This window comes from Oncorhynchus keta, chromosome 10 (assembly GCF_023373465.1).
Source record: "Oncorhynchus keta strain PuntledgeMale-10-30-2019 chromosome 10, Oket_V2, whole genome shotgun sequence".
In the NCBI taxonomy this organism is placed as follows: domain Eukaryota; kingdom Metazoa; phylum Chordata; class Actinopteri; order Salmoniformes; family Salmonidae; genus Oncorhynchus; species Oncorhynchus keta.
In genome coordinates, this window is record NC_068430.1 from 27655885 (window position 1) to 27673627 (window position 17743).

Consider the following 17743-nt stretch of genomic DNA (forward strand, 5'->3'; position numbering starts at 1 on the left):
ATATGCTGATGATACAGTCTTATAAACTGGACCCTCTCCGGATTTTGTGCTAAACGCTCTACAACAAAGCTTTCTTAGTGTCCAACAAGATTTCTCTGCCCTTATAACCTTGTTCTGAACACCTCCAAACAAATGGCATGTGGTTTGGTAAGAAGAATGCCCCTCTCGCCACCGGTGTGATTACTACCTCTGAAGGTTTATAGCTTGAGGTAGTGACCTCATACAAGTACTTGGGAGTAAGGCTAAATGGTCCTTCTCTCAGCACATATAAAAGCTGCAGGCTAAGGTTAAATCTAGAATTGGTTTCCTCTATCGTAATCGTTCCTATTTCACCCCAGCTGCCAAAATCTGATTCAGATGACCAGCCGACCCATGCTATATTATGGAGACGTGATTTATAGATCGTCAGGTAAGGGTGCTCTTGAAGTGGCTAGATGTTCTTTACCATTCGGCCATCAGATTTGCCACCAATGCTCCTCATAGGACACATCACTGCGTTCTATACTCCTCTGTAAACTGGTCATCTCTGTATACCCATCGCAAGACCCACTGGTTGATGCTTATTTATAAAACCCTCGTAGGCCTCACTCCCCCCTACCTGATATACCTACTGCAGCCCTCATCCTCCACATACAACATTCGTACCTCCAGTCAAATTCAGTTAAAGGTCCCCAAAGTACACACATCCCTGGGTCACTTCTCTTTTCAGTTCACTGCAGCTAGCGACTGCAACAAGCTGCAAAAAACACACAAACTGGACAGTTTTTATCTCCACCTCTTCATTCAAGACTCAATCATTGACACTCTGACTGACAGTTGTGGCTGCTTCGTGTGATGTATTGTTGTCTCTTCTTAAGGGGCGGCAGGGTAGCCTAGTGGTTAGGGTGTTGGACAAGTAAGCAGAAGGTTGCAGGTTCAACCCCCCGAGCTGACAAGGTACAAATCTGTCGTTCTGCCCCTGAACAGGCAGTTAACCCACAGTTCCTAGGCCGTCATTGAAAATAAGAATTTGTTGTTAACTGACATGCCTAGTGAAATAAAGGTAAATCAAAATGTATCTGTGTCACACTAGCGGGACAACATCCAGTGAAACTGGAGGGTGTGCAATATAAATAATCATAACAATTATGGATTTTAAACATTTAGGTACGTATAAGTGTCTTGTATCAGATGAAAGATTAAATTCTTGTTAATCTAACTGCACTGTCCGATTTACAGTAGCTATTACAACGAAAAACATGCAATGCGATTGTTTGAGGGCAGTGCCCCACATCAACATATTTTTCCACCTGTACAGGTTTCATACATTCACATATAACGATTAAATATTCATTTACTTTTTGAAAATCATCCTCTGATTTGTCATCCAAAGGGTCCCAGCTATAACATTTAGTGCCATGATAAAATCATTCTTTAATATCCCAAAAAGTCAGTTTAGTTGGCACCATCAATTTTGATTAATCCACTCGTTCAACTTGCAGAGAAAGGAATTTGAAAATCTACCCCTAAAGTTTGTTTCAACAAGTCAAAATACGTTTCCATTGACTCCTCAGATGCCCTAAAATGTAACAAAACTTTTATATTTCTTTCGGAAAAAGTATGTTCAATAGGAAACCGATTTTAGCAGGTGCGTAATGTCTTCATGGCAAGTGCAAACACAAGACTGTCCCTCTACTAAAACTGTTATTTCTTATTCGTTTTTAAAGTTACAAGCCGGAAACCTTGAACATAGATTGCTGACACCCGGTGGAAGCCATAGGAATTGCATCCGATTTTCAATATGATCTTTCTCTTGCATTTCTAAGAGGATGGTTGTTTTTTCTTTGGATTTTCTCCTACCATATCTATTGTGTTATATTCTCCTACATTATTTTAACATTTCTACAAACGTCAAAGTTTTTTCTTTCCAATCATACCAATTATATGTATATCCTGACTTCAGGGCCTGAGCTACAGGAAGTTTACTTTGGGCACATCATTCAGGCAGGAAGTGGAGAAAAAAGGGGCCTAGCCCTAAGAAGGCCTTTGTGCTGTTGTCAGTGCCCAATAATGGTTGTACCATGTTGTGTGTTGCTACCATGTTGTTGTCATGTGGTATTGCTATCATGCTGTGTTGTTGTCTTAGGTCTCTCTTTAACTAATACTCTCTCACAACTACTGTTGTGGTGTCACTCTTGTCGTGATGTGTGTTTTGTCCTATATTTGGTAAAGGCCTAAAGACTCATTGTTACCGTTGATGAGCATGTCATCAGCATCAATTTCAAGCTTGGAGTCATTTATCAGAAGTTTGGCCAGGTGAGTGGTATATAGCCTGTGGTGGTAAAATCATATAAAGTCATATACATTTATAACAGTTGGTTATTCCCATATTTGGAGTATTATTATGACTGTGCTACTTCCTGGTCATCATATGACTCCAGCTTAGCCATTCTCAGAGTTTAGCCAGTTTAGCCATTCACAGTGTTTAGGTGTGTGAGCTTCTCCCTCCTTCCCTAACAAAGAGGATTTGCTTTGCTTCCTCCTGTGGAAATCAGTGGAGGCCCGATTGATTTCCTTTTGAGATTCGATGTAATACTTCCTCTCCACGGCTTTGTATTTCTCCCTGCAGACCACTGAAGAGGTCGCTGTTCCCAAATAGCTTGAGAGTCCTGCTTTTGTGGAGTTCTTGGAGTTTCTGGGGGACAAGATTGAGCTCCATTACTTTAAAGGGTAAGCGTGGCCTTAGAATGGTATTGACATGGCAGATGAAACACTGGTCATGTCTCTCGATTACAATTGACTTTGACATGACTCCCTGAATGATGACACTTCAGAAGTATAAAGCCTTGTTTATTATGGTAGATCTGCTCTGATTCTCTCGATTTAGAGCAATATAATATTCTGAGTGATATGGACATCATGATTGAGTGGAAGGGGATAACTGCCCTTGGCATTCACTCTATGATGGATGAGACAGAGTGGTGTGGATGTGCTGGCTGGTTGCACTGAGTCTGAGACGACCTGGGCTACTGCTGTTGGTGATGTAACGGTCTGGTTCACACTCTGGTTCTACAGGATCAGAGGAGGACTGGACGTCACCCACGACCAGACAGGAACAGAGTCTGTCCACACTAACTTTCACAACAAGGAGATCATGTTCCACGTGTCCACCAAGCTGCCATACACAGAGGGAGACTCCCAGCAGGTGACTAGCTCAGTCAGGCTCTGTCCTGTCTGTCATTATGTCTGTCAGTAGCTAGTTTGGATGTATAGTATATCTACTTCCTTTCAATCAAGAAACATCACTGTATAATCAGTACCGGTTTGTAAAATCTGAGGGGGAAAATCCCCAAGGGCTAGCCACCATGAACAAAACTGTTATTATTTTCACTGTTATTCTTTTCTCCTGTTGGTGTGCTCAGTGAACCTGTCTGCTTTGACCTAAAAGGGATATTTCTCATGACAAGTTGCAACAACATGTAGTTTCTCATTTGAGGACACAGTTTGGTGGCTTGATGCTTTCTCCTGCTGCTTTGAATGACCTCAGCTACCTCACCTGCCCCACTGGGGGAACCATCCCAATGAGACTCTTATTCTCAAGAGATGAATGAGCAGAAGATCTGAGCTACGTGGACAGACAGACACACGTAAAGACACAGGAGATACCCTTGTAGGCTAAGACGATCAGAGATTCACTGTGACACCAACAACATAAAGGCAAAGATGAATGGACACAATGTGTTGAGAGGAAGAGGAAGGAAAACAACTTGCAGTCTAAAGCTGAGGCTGACCTGGCATTGAGCCTGTGTTGAGTTCATTATTGAATGTCAACATCAAGAGCGCCTACTGGCCCATGAGCCAGACCAACCATGCAACACAAGAACGCTGCTCAGCATAATTCTACCACTGTATAAAAAATGCTTGTTTGAGCCTTACATATGCCTTGTAAGGTGATCAGTCCAGAGTCTCTCACTTAATTTTTTTATGAGATTATTAAATAGATAAAGCCTCTATGACAATAACAACTCTTCCTTATTTCTTCAGAGCTTGAAACAAATGGTTTATTGTTATCATGTGTAAAACTCCAAAATACATGACTATATCAGGATAAGGTAAGACCCAGATGCAGACCGTGTCGAAGTCACAATGTTTATTACAACAACAGAGGCAAAGGTACAGGACGGCAGGCAGGTTTGGGGTCAGGTCAGGCAGAGGTCGGAAATCCAGATAGGGGCAAAGGTACAGGATGGCAGGCAGGGTCAGGAGCAGGTGGAGTGGTCAGGAGGGCGGGTTCAGGACAGGCAAGGGTCAAAAACCAGGAAGGTGAGAAAAAGAGAGGCTGGGAAAAGACAGGGGTTGACAGGACAAACGCTGGTAAGCTTGACAAACAAGACGAACTGGCAACAGACAAACAGAGAACACAGGTATAAATACACAGGGGATAATGGGGAAGATGGGCGTCACCTGGAGGGGCGTGGAGACAATCACAAAGCCAGGTGAAACAGATCAGGGCGTGACAGACTATAAAGCAATTCAGCATCTAATAAGAGAAGAAATATCCATGTCCTGAAAATAAATATTTGCCTTAATGTTTTATTCATACAATCAATATGATCTGTGCTATTTTATGACAGTACTTTGCCCTGCAGTAAATGTCATTCATCGACAGGTGTCATGTGGTCCTGCTGTGTAGAATAATTCCCCATGTTGACAATGGTGTGCAGAATAACATGGAAACTGGTGACTGATCAGTGAGTCAACACATGTTAGGGAGCAGGAAGCTAAGCTGCAGAGGTCTATAATCACAGTACAGGGAAAAAGGTCCTGTCTTTTTCAGTCTCCAATCACTGAATGGGTTATAGGCCACCCTATGCCTTTCAATATGCATCACATGACTGCCACTGTTTTATGAAACGTGCTTGTCGAGAGATGTTTCATATTTACAATTAGTAATCACAAATAATTTCTGTAGTAAACTATGCATTTAGTGGAGTATTGGCCTAATTAATACATCTCTACTGAACAAAAATAGAGATGCAACATGGTACATTTTCAAAGACTTTACTGAGTTACAGTTCATAAGAAAATCTGTACATTTAAATAAATTCATTAGACCCTAATCTATCGATTTTGCATGCCTGGGAATACAGATACGCATCTGTTGGTAGAAAAACAAAAACAAACATGTAGGAGCGTTGATCAGAAAATCAGTCAGTATCTGGTGTGATCACCATATGCATCATGCAGCGTAACACATTTCCTTCACATAGAGTTGACCAGGCTGTTGATTGTGGCCTGTGGAATTGTGCCCCTCTCCTCTGCAATGGCTGTGCGAAGTTCCTGGATATTGAAGGGAACTGGAACACACTTTCGTACACCTTGATGTGTATGTGTAGCTTATGCCTGCCCAAACAATAACCCCACTGCCACTATGGGGCACTGTGTTCACAACATTGACATCAGCAAACCGCTCACCCACACAACGCCATAAACGTGGTCCGTGGTTGTGAGGCCGTTTGGACGTACTGACAAATCCTCTAAAACAATGTTGGAGACAACTTATGGTAGAGAAACAAACACTAAATTATCTGGCAACAAATCTGGTGGACATTCCTGCAGTCAGCAAGCCAATTGCACGCTCCCTCAAAACTTCTGAGGCATTCTGTTATGTGACAAAACTGCACATTTTAGAGTGGCCTTTTATTGTCCACAGCACATGATGCACCTGTGTAATGATCATGCTGTTTAATCAGCTTCTTGATATCCCACACCTGTCAGGTGGATGGATTATCTTGATATAGGCCGAAAAATAAATGTATGCTCAAGTTTAGAGAGAAATAAGCTTTTTGTGCATATGGAACATTTCTGAGATCTTTTATTTCAGCTCATCAAACATGGGACCAACACTTTACATGTTGCGTTTATATTTTTGTTCAGTGTATATTGGTATTCTTGGCTGACCTAAATGTAGTGTTAAAGTTTATGTCCGTAATGGTGACAATGTTGTTTGTGCTCTTGTGTTTGCAGCTGCAGAGGAAGAGGCACATAGGCAACAACATCGTTGCCATCTTGTTTCAGGAGGAAAACACACCCTTTGTGCCAGACATGATAGCCTCCAACTTCCTGCATGCCTATGTGGTGGTGCAGGTGGAGAATGCCTGCTCAGACAACGTCACATACAAGTTACTGTTAGGCGAGGGATAGTTGGACTCCTCACAGTCTATAAACCTGTTCAATCGTCCTATTTCAATACATAGAGACTCGGCCCAAGGCAACCTGCATATTCCTTATTAGATATCAATCAGTAACTGACTGGAACTAACTGTCCTGCTTGTTCCTGCCTATTACCTGCCTCATAAATATTTATAGAGGCTAGTCAGTGTTATGTAATTTAGTGATGGCATATGGACTGTTGTCATTTGGATACATTATACCTCTCTTCCTCCTTGTGACAGTGAGAGATAGTTTACCATTTTCCATGAGTTTTTCCATGCCATTTTCAAATGAACCACTGTTTATTTTACAGTAGTGTTTATTTTCATGTCATGACTCCCCTGTTACCTTGCTGTCATGAGTGTTACCTTGCCCTCCCTTGTTACCGTGCTGTCATGTGTGTTAAATGGGCGCTGCAGGAAGCCAGTCTGGCATGGAGCTGTACATGGCAGGCAGTTGTCGAGATAAGAAGTGAATGCATGCATCTTTCTCCACTTTGTGTCATTTTACAGGTTGCAAGTACTCTGGCATGCAATCCAAAGAAACAGCTGTGGGTTCACTGTTGGTTTACTAATGACCTTTTCCTACATTCTCACATGCTAACTCTTTGGATTGTGCAAGTCCCTCCTCTCCATCTCTCTACTTCTCATCTACCTATTTAAACAGGTCCACTTTGTGATTTGACAAACTCCTCCTTGTGTTTGTTCATTGTCATTACAAGGAAAGAAGAGTGAGACCAAGCTACACGGGCTATTCTGCCCATATGCTACATCTTATTAAATTTCCTTCCGCACTCTGTGGTCTCTAACTTTAGTCCAGCTTTCAATGTGAATGGCCTTTAAATATGTGCTCAATATGTCTCCTGTCTTCTGTATGGTGTACTCACATTCTAATTTGTACCTTGCTATTTAAATGGTGTATTTAAATGGTGTATTATTGTATCTTCTACTCTCATCCTCTTTCTCTGTATCCCTTTCTCTTTCTCTGCTTCCCCCTCCCCTGTGTGGTTCAGTCATTACTTGTCCCAGGGAAAATCCCAGTAGGTGTCGCAGCAGTGCCTAGGGATAGGAACAGCAGAAGAAGTTAATGTATCAAATCTCCCTTCAAATGTGCTATTTCTTCAGCTATTTCCTTTGCTTACTTTGTGGTTCTAAGTTTCTTTGTAAGATTCAATTACCGTTGCTTTTTGCTGAAACCAATATTTTTATAGCCATTTATAATGCAATCATTTTCTACCCGTCAAGTGCGGTGTAAAACCACTGGGTTGTAAGAAAGCTATAATTTATTTAAAAAGATTTTATGAAGAGTATCCGTCACAAAAATAGACACGTCTGTGAGAATAATTACTGGTTTATTACCTTCCTTTGTGTCTCAATTCCTCTCTTTCACTCATACAACATGCTCAAATAGTTTTTCACCAACAAGCCACTTTCACTTCATTTTAGTTCCCCCATAATGTTTCTCATCTGTTGTAGATAGCAAGTATCAAATACGGAAGGCATTTGAGTCATTGTGCTGCAGAATCTCAATGACATTCAACAAATGCCATTCAACAAATGCCTATTTGAATGGAGTTCACGTTTTCACTGAATGTAAAACAAACCGAGTCGTGTGTTATAGCCCTACAGTAGCCTCTGTCTTTTACTATATAAGTCATGCTAGAGGAATATAGTATTGTGGCTGACTAACCTTGCCACTCCTCCCCAGTCTCTGATCATTCCTGGGAAGAGCCCCACCAGGAAGAAGTCTGGGCCCTTCAGTGCCAGACGGAGCAGCGCCATCGGGATTGAGAACATCCAGGAGGTGCAGGAGAGGAGGTGAGAGGAGGAATACATGGAGAAGAAAGAGGAAAATGGGGTGTCAGAGAGAAAGCATAGAAAGAGATGGAGAAATGAAACATACCAGAAGTATGGTCCAATACCACAAGTCACTCTGCATGGCGGTCAACTGTCACCTCATTGCGTTTTACAGAAGTGTCGCTGTTGCATTAACATTAGTGGCTAATGTTAGCTAGTAGGATAAGGTTAGGGTTAGGGGTAGTTTAAGGTTAGGGATAGGTTAAGGGTTAGGGATATGTTAAGGTTAGGGTTAGAGTATGGCTAGCTAACATGATAAAGTAATTGCAAAACGCATTGTTGTGTTTAGCTAAAGTTGGTTATTAGCTAAGACGCCTAAGTTGTCACTGACTCTAATTTCCCCTATATCCATCATGAGGTTGCTGCAACCTAGCTTGTGAATGTGGTGACACATGGACAGACATTGACACATTCAATACCACCTTGCACACTCTTGCCTGCATCTAGCTTATCTAGGGTGTAATCATTAGTCCAACATTTGCAAACAAGAGTTCATGTTGGACAAATTCAGGTATTTTTATCCCTGTTTCATTTGGTTCCGTTTAAGAAACGTTTTTCAACAGAATCGGTGGAATGAATCAAATCAAATCAAATGTATTTATATAGCCCTTTGTACACCAGCTGATATCTCAAAGTGCTGTACAGAAACCCAGCCTAAAACCCCAAACAGCAAGCAATGCAGGTGTAGAAGCACGGTGGCTAGGAAAAACTCCCTAGAAAGGGCAAAACCTAGGAAGAAACCTAGAGAGGAACCAGGCTATGTGGGGTGGCCAGTCCTCTTCTGGCTGTGCTGGGTGGAGATTATAACAGAACATGGCCAAGATGTTCAAATGTTCATAAATGACCAGCATGGTCAAGTAATAATAATCACAGGCAGAACAGTTGAAACTGGAGCAGCAGCACGGCCAGGTGGACTGGAGACAGTAAGGAGTCATCATTTCAGGTAGTCCTGAGGCATGGTCCGAGGGCTCAGGTCCTCCGAGAGAGAGAAAGAAAGAGAGAAAGAGAAAATTAGAGAAAGCATACTTAAAATTCACACAGGACACCGGATAGGACAGGAGAAGTACTCCAGATATAACAAACTGACCCTAGCCCCCCGACACAAACTACTGCAGCATAAATACTGGAGGCTGAGACAGGAGGGGTCAGGAGACACTGTGGCCCCATCCGATGACACCCCCGGACAGGGCCAAACAGGAAGGATATAACCCCACCCACTTTGCCAAAGCACTGCCCCCACACCACTAGAGGGCTATCCTCAAATACCAACTTACCATCCTGAGACAAGGCCGAGTATAGCCCACAAAGATCTCCGCCACGGCACAACCCAAGGGGGGGGCGCCAACCCAGACAGGAAGATCACATCAGTGACTCAACCCACTCAAGTGACGCACCAGTCCTAGGGACGATATGAAAGAGCCCTAGTAAGCCAGTGACTCAGCCCCTGTAATAGGGTTAGAGGCAGAGAATCCCAATGGAAAGAGGGGAACCGGCTAGGCAGAGACAGCAAGGGAGGTTCGTTGCTCCAGAGCCTTTCCGTTCACCTTCACACTCCTGGGCCAGACTACACTCAATCATATGACCCACTGAAGAGATGAGTCTTCAGTAAAGACTTAAAATACACCCCTGATCACACATAGAAAAGTTTACTTACATAGCAGCCACAGTATATTCCTCCTCCGCTCTATGCACTCTCCTCGTCTCAGTTTTTCCCTTTGTTTGTGGACTTCAATGAACAACACATCAGCTGTATGTGACCATGCGAAAACAAACTTTCCAAGCCAAACCATGTCATTACAGCTACACAGTCTACATCATTGTCCCCATATTACCCAAAGTAACGTCATAGTCAAAATAGCAAATAGAACAAATGCGTTAGTAAACCTGCTACAATCATGCAGTAACGTTACAGTGTATAGTCATTAAGCAGTTACACCAGCGGGCCCCAGTGGCAATAAATTAATAAAACCAAAAGCCTACCTTGACTTGGAAGAGTTCCAGTGTTGTGTTGGATAATGATAGCCAGCTAGCTAGCATAGCATCCCTTTGTTTGAGCCTGTTGTTTGAGTAACTAAACTAGCCAGCTGCATTTGCGAGCTAAGTAAGTAAAACTGAAATTGGAAAAAAGCTAAATCTCTCTCTCTCTTTCTCTTGCTTCTTCTTCATTTTTGACTAAATGAATTTGTTCAAAACTGCTCAACTATTGTCTTTCTGTTTTTTTGAGTCAACTACTCACCACATTTTATGCACTGCAGTGGTAGCTAGCTTTAGATTTTGCTTTCAGTACTAGATTGATCTGATTGTCTGATTGTCTGATCCTTTGATTGGTTGGACAACATGTCATCATATCATGCTGCAAGAGCTCTGATAGGTTGGAGGACGTGCTCTGGAAGTTGTCATAATTACTGTGTAAGTCTATGGAAGGGGCTGAGAATGAAGAGCCTCCTAGGTTTTGTATCGAAGACAGTGTACCAAGAGGAGGACGGAAGCTATCAGTCCTCCGGCTACACCATAGTGCTACCTTACAGAGTGCTATTGAGGCTACTGTAAATCTCCATTGCAAAACAGTGTGTTTTAAGATATACAGTAGCGAGGCTATAAAATGAGCGAAGCTACATACAGACACCGGTTAGTCAGGCTGCTTGAGGTAGTATGTACATGTAGATAAAGTGACTTTGCATATATGATGAACAGAGAGTAGCAGTAGCGTAAAGGAGGGGTTGGCGGGTGGTGGGTGGGACACAATGCAGATAGCCCGGTTAGCCAATGTGCGGGAGCACTGGTTGGTCGGCCCAATTGAGGTAGTATGTACATGAATGTATAGTTAAAGTGACTATGCGTATATGATAAACAGAGTAGCAGCAGCGTAAAAAGAAGGGTTGGGGGGGCACACAATGCAAATAGTCCGGGTAGCCATTTGATTACCTGTTCAGGAGCCTTATGGCTTGGGGGTAAAAACTGTTGAGAAGCCTTTTTTGTCCTAGACTTGGCACTCCGGTACCGCTTGCCATGCGGTAGTAGAGAGAACAGTCTATGACTGGGGTGGCTGGGGTCATTGACAACTTTTAGGGCCTTTCTCTGACACCACCTGGTGTAGAGGCCCTGGATGGCAGGCAGCTTAGCTTAGTGATGTACTGGGCCGTACGCACTGCCCTCTGTAGGGTCTTGATGTCAGAGGCTGAGCAATTGCCGTACCAGGCAGTGATGCAACCAGTCATTATGCTCTCGATGTTGCAGCTGTAGAATCTTCTGAGGATCTCAGGACCCATGCCAAATCTTTTTAGTTTCCTGAGGGGTATAGGCTTTGTCGTGCCCTCTTCAGAGTGACCCAGGTGTCTAGCTTGGCCATGTGTTGCAGGGCCCTGTCTATCCCTGAGGCCCAGGACCTGTCCCGCTCCTTGTCCAATGGCAGCAGCTTCGCCGGCGTGGTGGAGGAACACAATAACAAGGGCATCAAGGAGTACGACACAGGACTGGTACCCCTCTTTTTTGACCCTCAATCACTAGCATACAACACACCATCACATGAACAAAAAGCTAAAGATCCTGACCATTTCTGTTGTGTTTTTGTTTGTTACAGGAGAGCCTGTCCTTTTCTGGAACACCACACAAGAGGGACTCATTTGCGTACGTCTCTTGGGTAGAGGATAGTGTGAGCAGTACTAGTGCCACCCGCCAAATCAGCTCTCCATGTGAGTTGTTTCAATAAAAATGCTGGTTGACTTGGAAAAAACATACAAGACAAACAGTCACAGAGAGACAAGAAACACAGGGATAAATACACTGGGGAAAATCAGTGACACCTGGAAGGGATGGAGACAATCACAGGAACAGGTGAAACAGATCAGAGCGTGACAGTACCCCACCCCGGGACGCCACCTGGCATCGTATCTGGGCACATACCTGGTTGACCGGGGTGTCGGCGGTGGAAATCGGCGATGAGGGCCGTGTCCAAGATGTCTTTAGCAGGAACCCAGCACCTCTCCTCCGGGTCAAAAACCTCCCAGTCAACTGGGTACTGGAAACCCCTGCCCCGTGGTCGAACCTTCAGGAGGCATCTCACTGTATACGCTGCCTGGCTAATTACTCGGGGGGCTGGAAACAGAAGACAAAGGACAGTGAGACACAGGCTTAATTCTGGACAAATGGAAAGTTGAGCGGATACGGAAGGTACGGAGTAACCCAAGACTGACAGCAGTGGAACTCAGGACTCTGGAGATGGAAAAAGGACCAATGAACCTGGGAGACAGTTTATGGGACTCTAACCGCAGGGACAGGTCCCGAGTGGAAAGCCATACCCTCTGCCCAATGCGATAGTGGGGAGCTGAGGTCCTGCAACGGTCCGCTTGTCGGCGATACCTGGAGTTGGTCTTGAGAATAGTCGCCCTGGCTCCTCTCCAGGTACGTCGACAGCGGCGGACAAACATCTGGGCTGAGGGTACGCTGACCTCCTGCTCTTGTTCAGGGAAGAGTGGAGGCTGATACCCCATGGAGCACTCGAAAGAGGAGAGTCCCGTGGCAGAACAGGGAAGGGTGTTCCAAGCATACTCCACCCAGACCAGTTGACGGCTCCAGGTAGTGGGGTTGGTTGAGACCAGGCATCTCAAGGTGGTTTCCAGATCTTGGTTGGTTCGCTCCGACTGACCATTGGTTTGGGGATGGAATCCAGATGACAGGCTCTCCGACGACCCCATAAGGGTGCAGAATGCCTTCCAGAACTGAGACGAGAACTGAGGACCCCGATTGGAGACCATGTCTACCGGGAGCCCATCGATCCGGAAGACATGCTGCCTCATAAGCTGGGCAGAAGCTAGTTTGGGGAGAGGGATGAAATAGGTGGCCTTGGAGAACCAATCGACTACCTTCAGAATGACAGTGTTGCCATCAGACAGAGGGAGCCCAGTGACAAAGACCAGAGATTTGTGAGACCAGGGACGATGAGGGACTGGCTGAAGGAGGCCAGAAGGAGCTTGCCGTAGAGTCTTTTTCTGAGAACACACTGTGCATGCGGCGACGAAGGCAGGGATGACAGGAAACATTGTGGGCCACCAGAAACATTGTCGGAGGAAGGCTAGTGTACGACGGGACCCTGGATGACAGGTCAGCCTGGAGGAATGAGCCCATTCCAGGACCCAGGACCAGAATGGGTTAGGGACATTGCACCTCGCAAACCAGGTTCTCAATACCCCAATCCACAGTGGCAGCAAGGCATGAGGTAGGGTGAATGGTTTTGGAGGTCGAGGGTATGGCAAAGGAACTGTATAGGCGGGAGAGAGCGTCAGGTTTCACATTTTTTTATCCTGGTCGGTAGGAAATGGTGAAGTTGAATCTAGTAAACAAGAGGACCCACTGGGCTTGCCTGGAGTTGAGGCGCTTGGCTGTACAGAGATATTCCAAGTTTTTATGGTCGGTCCAGACTAAGAATGGCTGTTCTGCTCCTTGCAGCCAGTGTCTCCACTCTTCCAACGCCATCTTAACTGCCAGGAGTTCTTGATTGCCTACATCATAGTTCCTCACTGCAGGATTGAGACGATGGGACAGGAAGGCACAGGGACGAAGCTTTTGGTTCTGGGCAGATCGCTGGGACAGGATGGCTCCCACTCCAACATCCGAAGCATCAACTTCCACCACAAATTGACGCGAGGGGTCCGGATGGATGAGAATGGGAGCTGTTGTGAACCGATGCTTCAGGTCCACAAAGGCTTTGTCGACAGCTGGAGACCATTTGAACAGTACCTTGGGCGAGGTGAGTGCCGAGAAGGGGGCCGCCAGGGTGTTGTAGTCCCGAATGAAAAGGCGGTATAAGTTTGCAAAACCAAGAAACCATTGCAACTGTACCCTGGACGTTGGTTGAGGCCAATCCACCACTGCTTTCACCTTTCGAGGATCCATCTGAACATTGCCCCCAGATCCCAGAAAGGTGATTGTAGAATGGTGGAACTCATACTTCTGGGCTTTCGTGAAAAGTTTGTTCTCCAAGAGGCACTGAAGGACCTGTCTGACATGAAGAACATGTTCCTGTGCAGATTGGGAAAAGAACCGGATATTGTCAAGGTACACGAACACTAACTGGTTTAGCCTTTCTCTAAGAATCATTGACCTAAGCCTGGAAAACAGCGGGGTCGTTTGTGAGGCCAAATGGCATGACCTGGTACTCATAATGTCCACTGGCTGTGTTGAAGGCTGTCTTCCACTCATCCCCCTCGCAAATCCGAACCAGGTGGTAGGCATTCCGAAGGTCCAACATGGTGGCTCCATGGAGGAGTTCAAACGCCGAGGAGAGGAGAGGTAGGGGATAACTATTTTTTAAAGTAATGTCATTATGTTCCCGGTAGTCAATGCAAGGACGCAGGGTCTTGTCCTTCTTTTCCACAAAGAAAAACCCTGCGCCGGCAGGAGATGCAGACGGACGGACGGCCCCAGTGGCCAGAGACTCCTCTATGTACTCCTCCATAGTTTTTGTCTTTGGTCCGGACAGAGAATAGAACCGACCCCAAGGTGGTGTAGTTACGGTGAAAGCATACCATGTGATTATCTGAGGACAACGCCCCGCATACAAAAGCATAACAAACATTTTCAAGCAAGCAGAGGCATCACGAAAGTCAGAAATAGCAATAAAATAAATTACTTACATTTCAAGATCTTCCTCTGTTTGCAATCCAAAGGGTCCCAGCTACATCACAAATGGTAATTTTGTTTTATAAAGTCCTTCTTTATATCCCCAATTTGGCACGCTTGACTCCGTAATCCACCGGTTTTCCTCGTTCAAAGTGCATACGAATGAACCCCAAAGGTTACCAATAAACTTCGTCCAAACAAGTCAAACAGAGATTCTAATCAATCCTCAGGTACCCTAATATGTAAATAAATGATCAAATTTAAGACAGAGAATAGTATGCTCATTACCGGAGATAAATAACGAAGTGCACCACCTCATCCACGCGCGCCACAAAACTACAGCCAAAATGGGAGCCACTTAGAAAAGCTACAAATTCTAGCTCATTTTTCAAAAAACAATCCTGAAACTCTTTCTAAAGACTGTTGACATCTACTGGAAGCCCTAGGAACTGCAATCTGGGAGGTACTCCATTGATTTCCCCATAGACAGGCATTTTAAATGGTGTCACCTCCCCCCCCAAAAAAAATGGTTGGATTCTCCTCGGGTCTTTGCCAGCTATATCAGTTCTGTTATACTCATTATTTTAACAGTTTTGGAAACTTTAGAGTGTATTCTATTCAATAGCCTAGCTTGTGGGCCTGAGTAACAGGCAGTATACTTTGGGCACCTCATTCATCCAAACCTCTGAATACTGCCCCCTAGCCCGAAGAAGTTAACCCATGGTCGTGGCGTTCCATCAAGGAACTGAGCCCTTCCAAAAGACCCTGTAACAACTCCTCATGTCTCCCATTGGTGGCTCCCTGCAGGGAGACAGTGTGGCGGAGCTGGTCCAAGTCTGCTGGGTCTGTCATGGCCAGTTGGTACTATCATGACACAAGGGGAGACCCAGATGCAGACAGAGGAGGCAGATGGTTGGAGTCTTACAATGTTTATTAATCCAAAAGGAGTAGGCAAGGGAATGGTCGTGGACAGCAAAAGGTCAAAACCAGATCAGAGTCCAGGAGGTACAGAGTGGCAGACAGGCTCGTGGTCAAGGCAGGCAGAATGGTCAGGCAGGCGGGTACAGAGTCCAGAAACAGGCAAGGGTCAAAACCGGGAGGACTAGAAAAAGGAGAATAGCAAAAAGCAGGAGAACAGGAAAAACGCTGGTTGACTTACAAGACGAACTGGCACAGAGAGACAGGAAACACAACCTGGGGAAAATCAGCGACACCTGGAGGGGGTGGAGACAATCACAGGAACAGGAACAGGAACAGGTGAAACAGATCAGGGCTTGACACAATGTCTTAAAATACCAAAAGTTGAGTTTGTTTGTTATGATGGCCCATTGTCTACCCCCCCTGACAGCACCTGCACGGCCCCAGGAGCCTGAGGGGTGCAAAGGGCTAGCGCTCAAAGAGGCGGAGAGCCGAGACAAGACAGAGCGGTCACAGGATAAGTCATCATCGTTGAGATCGGTTTTACTAATTTAATAATCAGATCCTCTGTAACATCTCTGCTCGTTCACTGTACTAGCTGTGTACATTGGAAGACAGATTTCATTCTGCTTACATACAGCAGTGGCGATTTTAGCATGTAGATCTTGGTGGGGCAAAATAAAAAAGTGGGATGCATGCCAGCAAAGCCAATACACAACACAATACTAAACGATACATTAATGCACTATTACGGTGACAAACGGTGGCCACAAACTGTTCGGGCCTACATAAAGCTGTCCCAACAGCAGAGTCCCAACAGCAGTCCCTGCACCGTACCACAGCTACACCTGGCTATCAGCGGAGCCTTGTCTGTTAGCGAAACAGTTAATTCAGCCTCATTTACTGCCTTTAAAAAACATAGCTGATATGGCTGACTTGCTTAAACAACTGTGGTTTCTACTGACAGTTGAGATGTACAAACTATGGCATAAGGGGACGACAAGCGTATAAGAGGAAATCTATCATTTCGATTAAGACATTAATGAGCGAGCGACGATGGACGTAGTCAATAACTATTTGTTCAGCACTTTTGAAATGTACAGCGACAGAATTCAGAACATGGGCCGTTCTTACAGTGTACTCCCTGTCAGAGGTGAGTCAGACTCGAGTCACAAATATGATGACTTGCAACTTGACTTTAACACCAATGACTCGTGACTTGACTTGGACTTCAGCCTTATGACTCGACCTGACTTGATATAAACCTCCCCATCCCAAATATGAAAAAGGATGCTATTTAAAAAAGTGTGCAGCTCATCAACTCTTCATTTAATGGATTACAGTTTGAATCGGACAGCAGCCAATCAAATTGTACCAGCTGAGAAAATGTTGTGCGTGGCAGTGCAGAGGAACGTCAGCGGGTAAATTCAGATGGAGCCTTTGGAAAGATGATGTATCAACAAAAAATGGATTGTAATTTGCAAACATGCGGGAAGAAAGTTACAGACGGAGGCGCAACAATTTCCAACTTTGTTCGACATTTGAAGCTGCACAAAGAACAGTAAGTCGTGGCTGATATAGCCGACGACTATATACACTGCTCAAAAAAATAAAGGGAACACTTAAACAACATAATGTAACTACAAGTCAATCACACTTCTGTGAAATCAAACTGTCCACTTAGGAAGCAACACTGCTTGAAAATAAATTCCACATGCTGTTGTGCAAATGGAATAGACAACAGGTGGAAATTATAGGCAATTAGCAAGACACCCCCAATAAAGGAGTGGTTCTGCAGGTCACAGACCACTTCTCAGTTCCTATGCTTCCTGGCTAGTGTTTTGGTCACTTTTGAATGCTGGCGGTGCTTTCACTCTAGTGATAGCATGAGACGGAGTCTACAACCCACACAAGTGGCTCAGGTAGTGCAGCTCATCCAGGATGGCACATCAATGTGAGCTGTGGCAAGAAGGTTGGCTGTGTCTGTCAGCGTAGTGTTCATAACATGGAGGCGTTACCAGAAGACAGGCCAGTACATCAGGAGACGTGGAGGAGGCCGTAGGAGGGCAACAACCCAGCAGCAGGACCGCTACCTCTGCCTTTCTGAAAGGGGGAGCAGGAGGAGCACTGCCAGAGCCCTGCAAAATGACCTCCAGCAG

The 17743-nt window shown here is 45.0% G+C and overlaps 1 protein-coding gene across 1 annotated transcript in view; it reads left to right on the plus strand.

The window, feature by feature from the left end:
- The window catches only part of LOC118388456 (rap1 GTPase-activating protein 1-like), a 171633-nt gene extending 163560 nt beyond the window's left edge, over positions 1-8073 (plus strand). Inside the window, exon 18 of the mRNA XM_052526768.1 lies at positions 7900-8073. Within this exon, the coding sequence (XP_052382728.1) occupies positions 7900-8013 (114 nt within the window). The 3' untranslated portion in view covers positions 8014-8073. The remainder of the gene's footprint in view (positions 1-7899) is intronic.
- The last annotated feature ends 9670 nt before the right edge of the window (positions 8074-17743 follow it).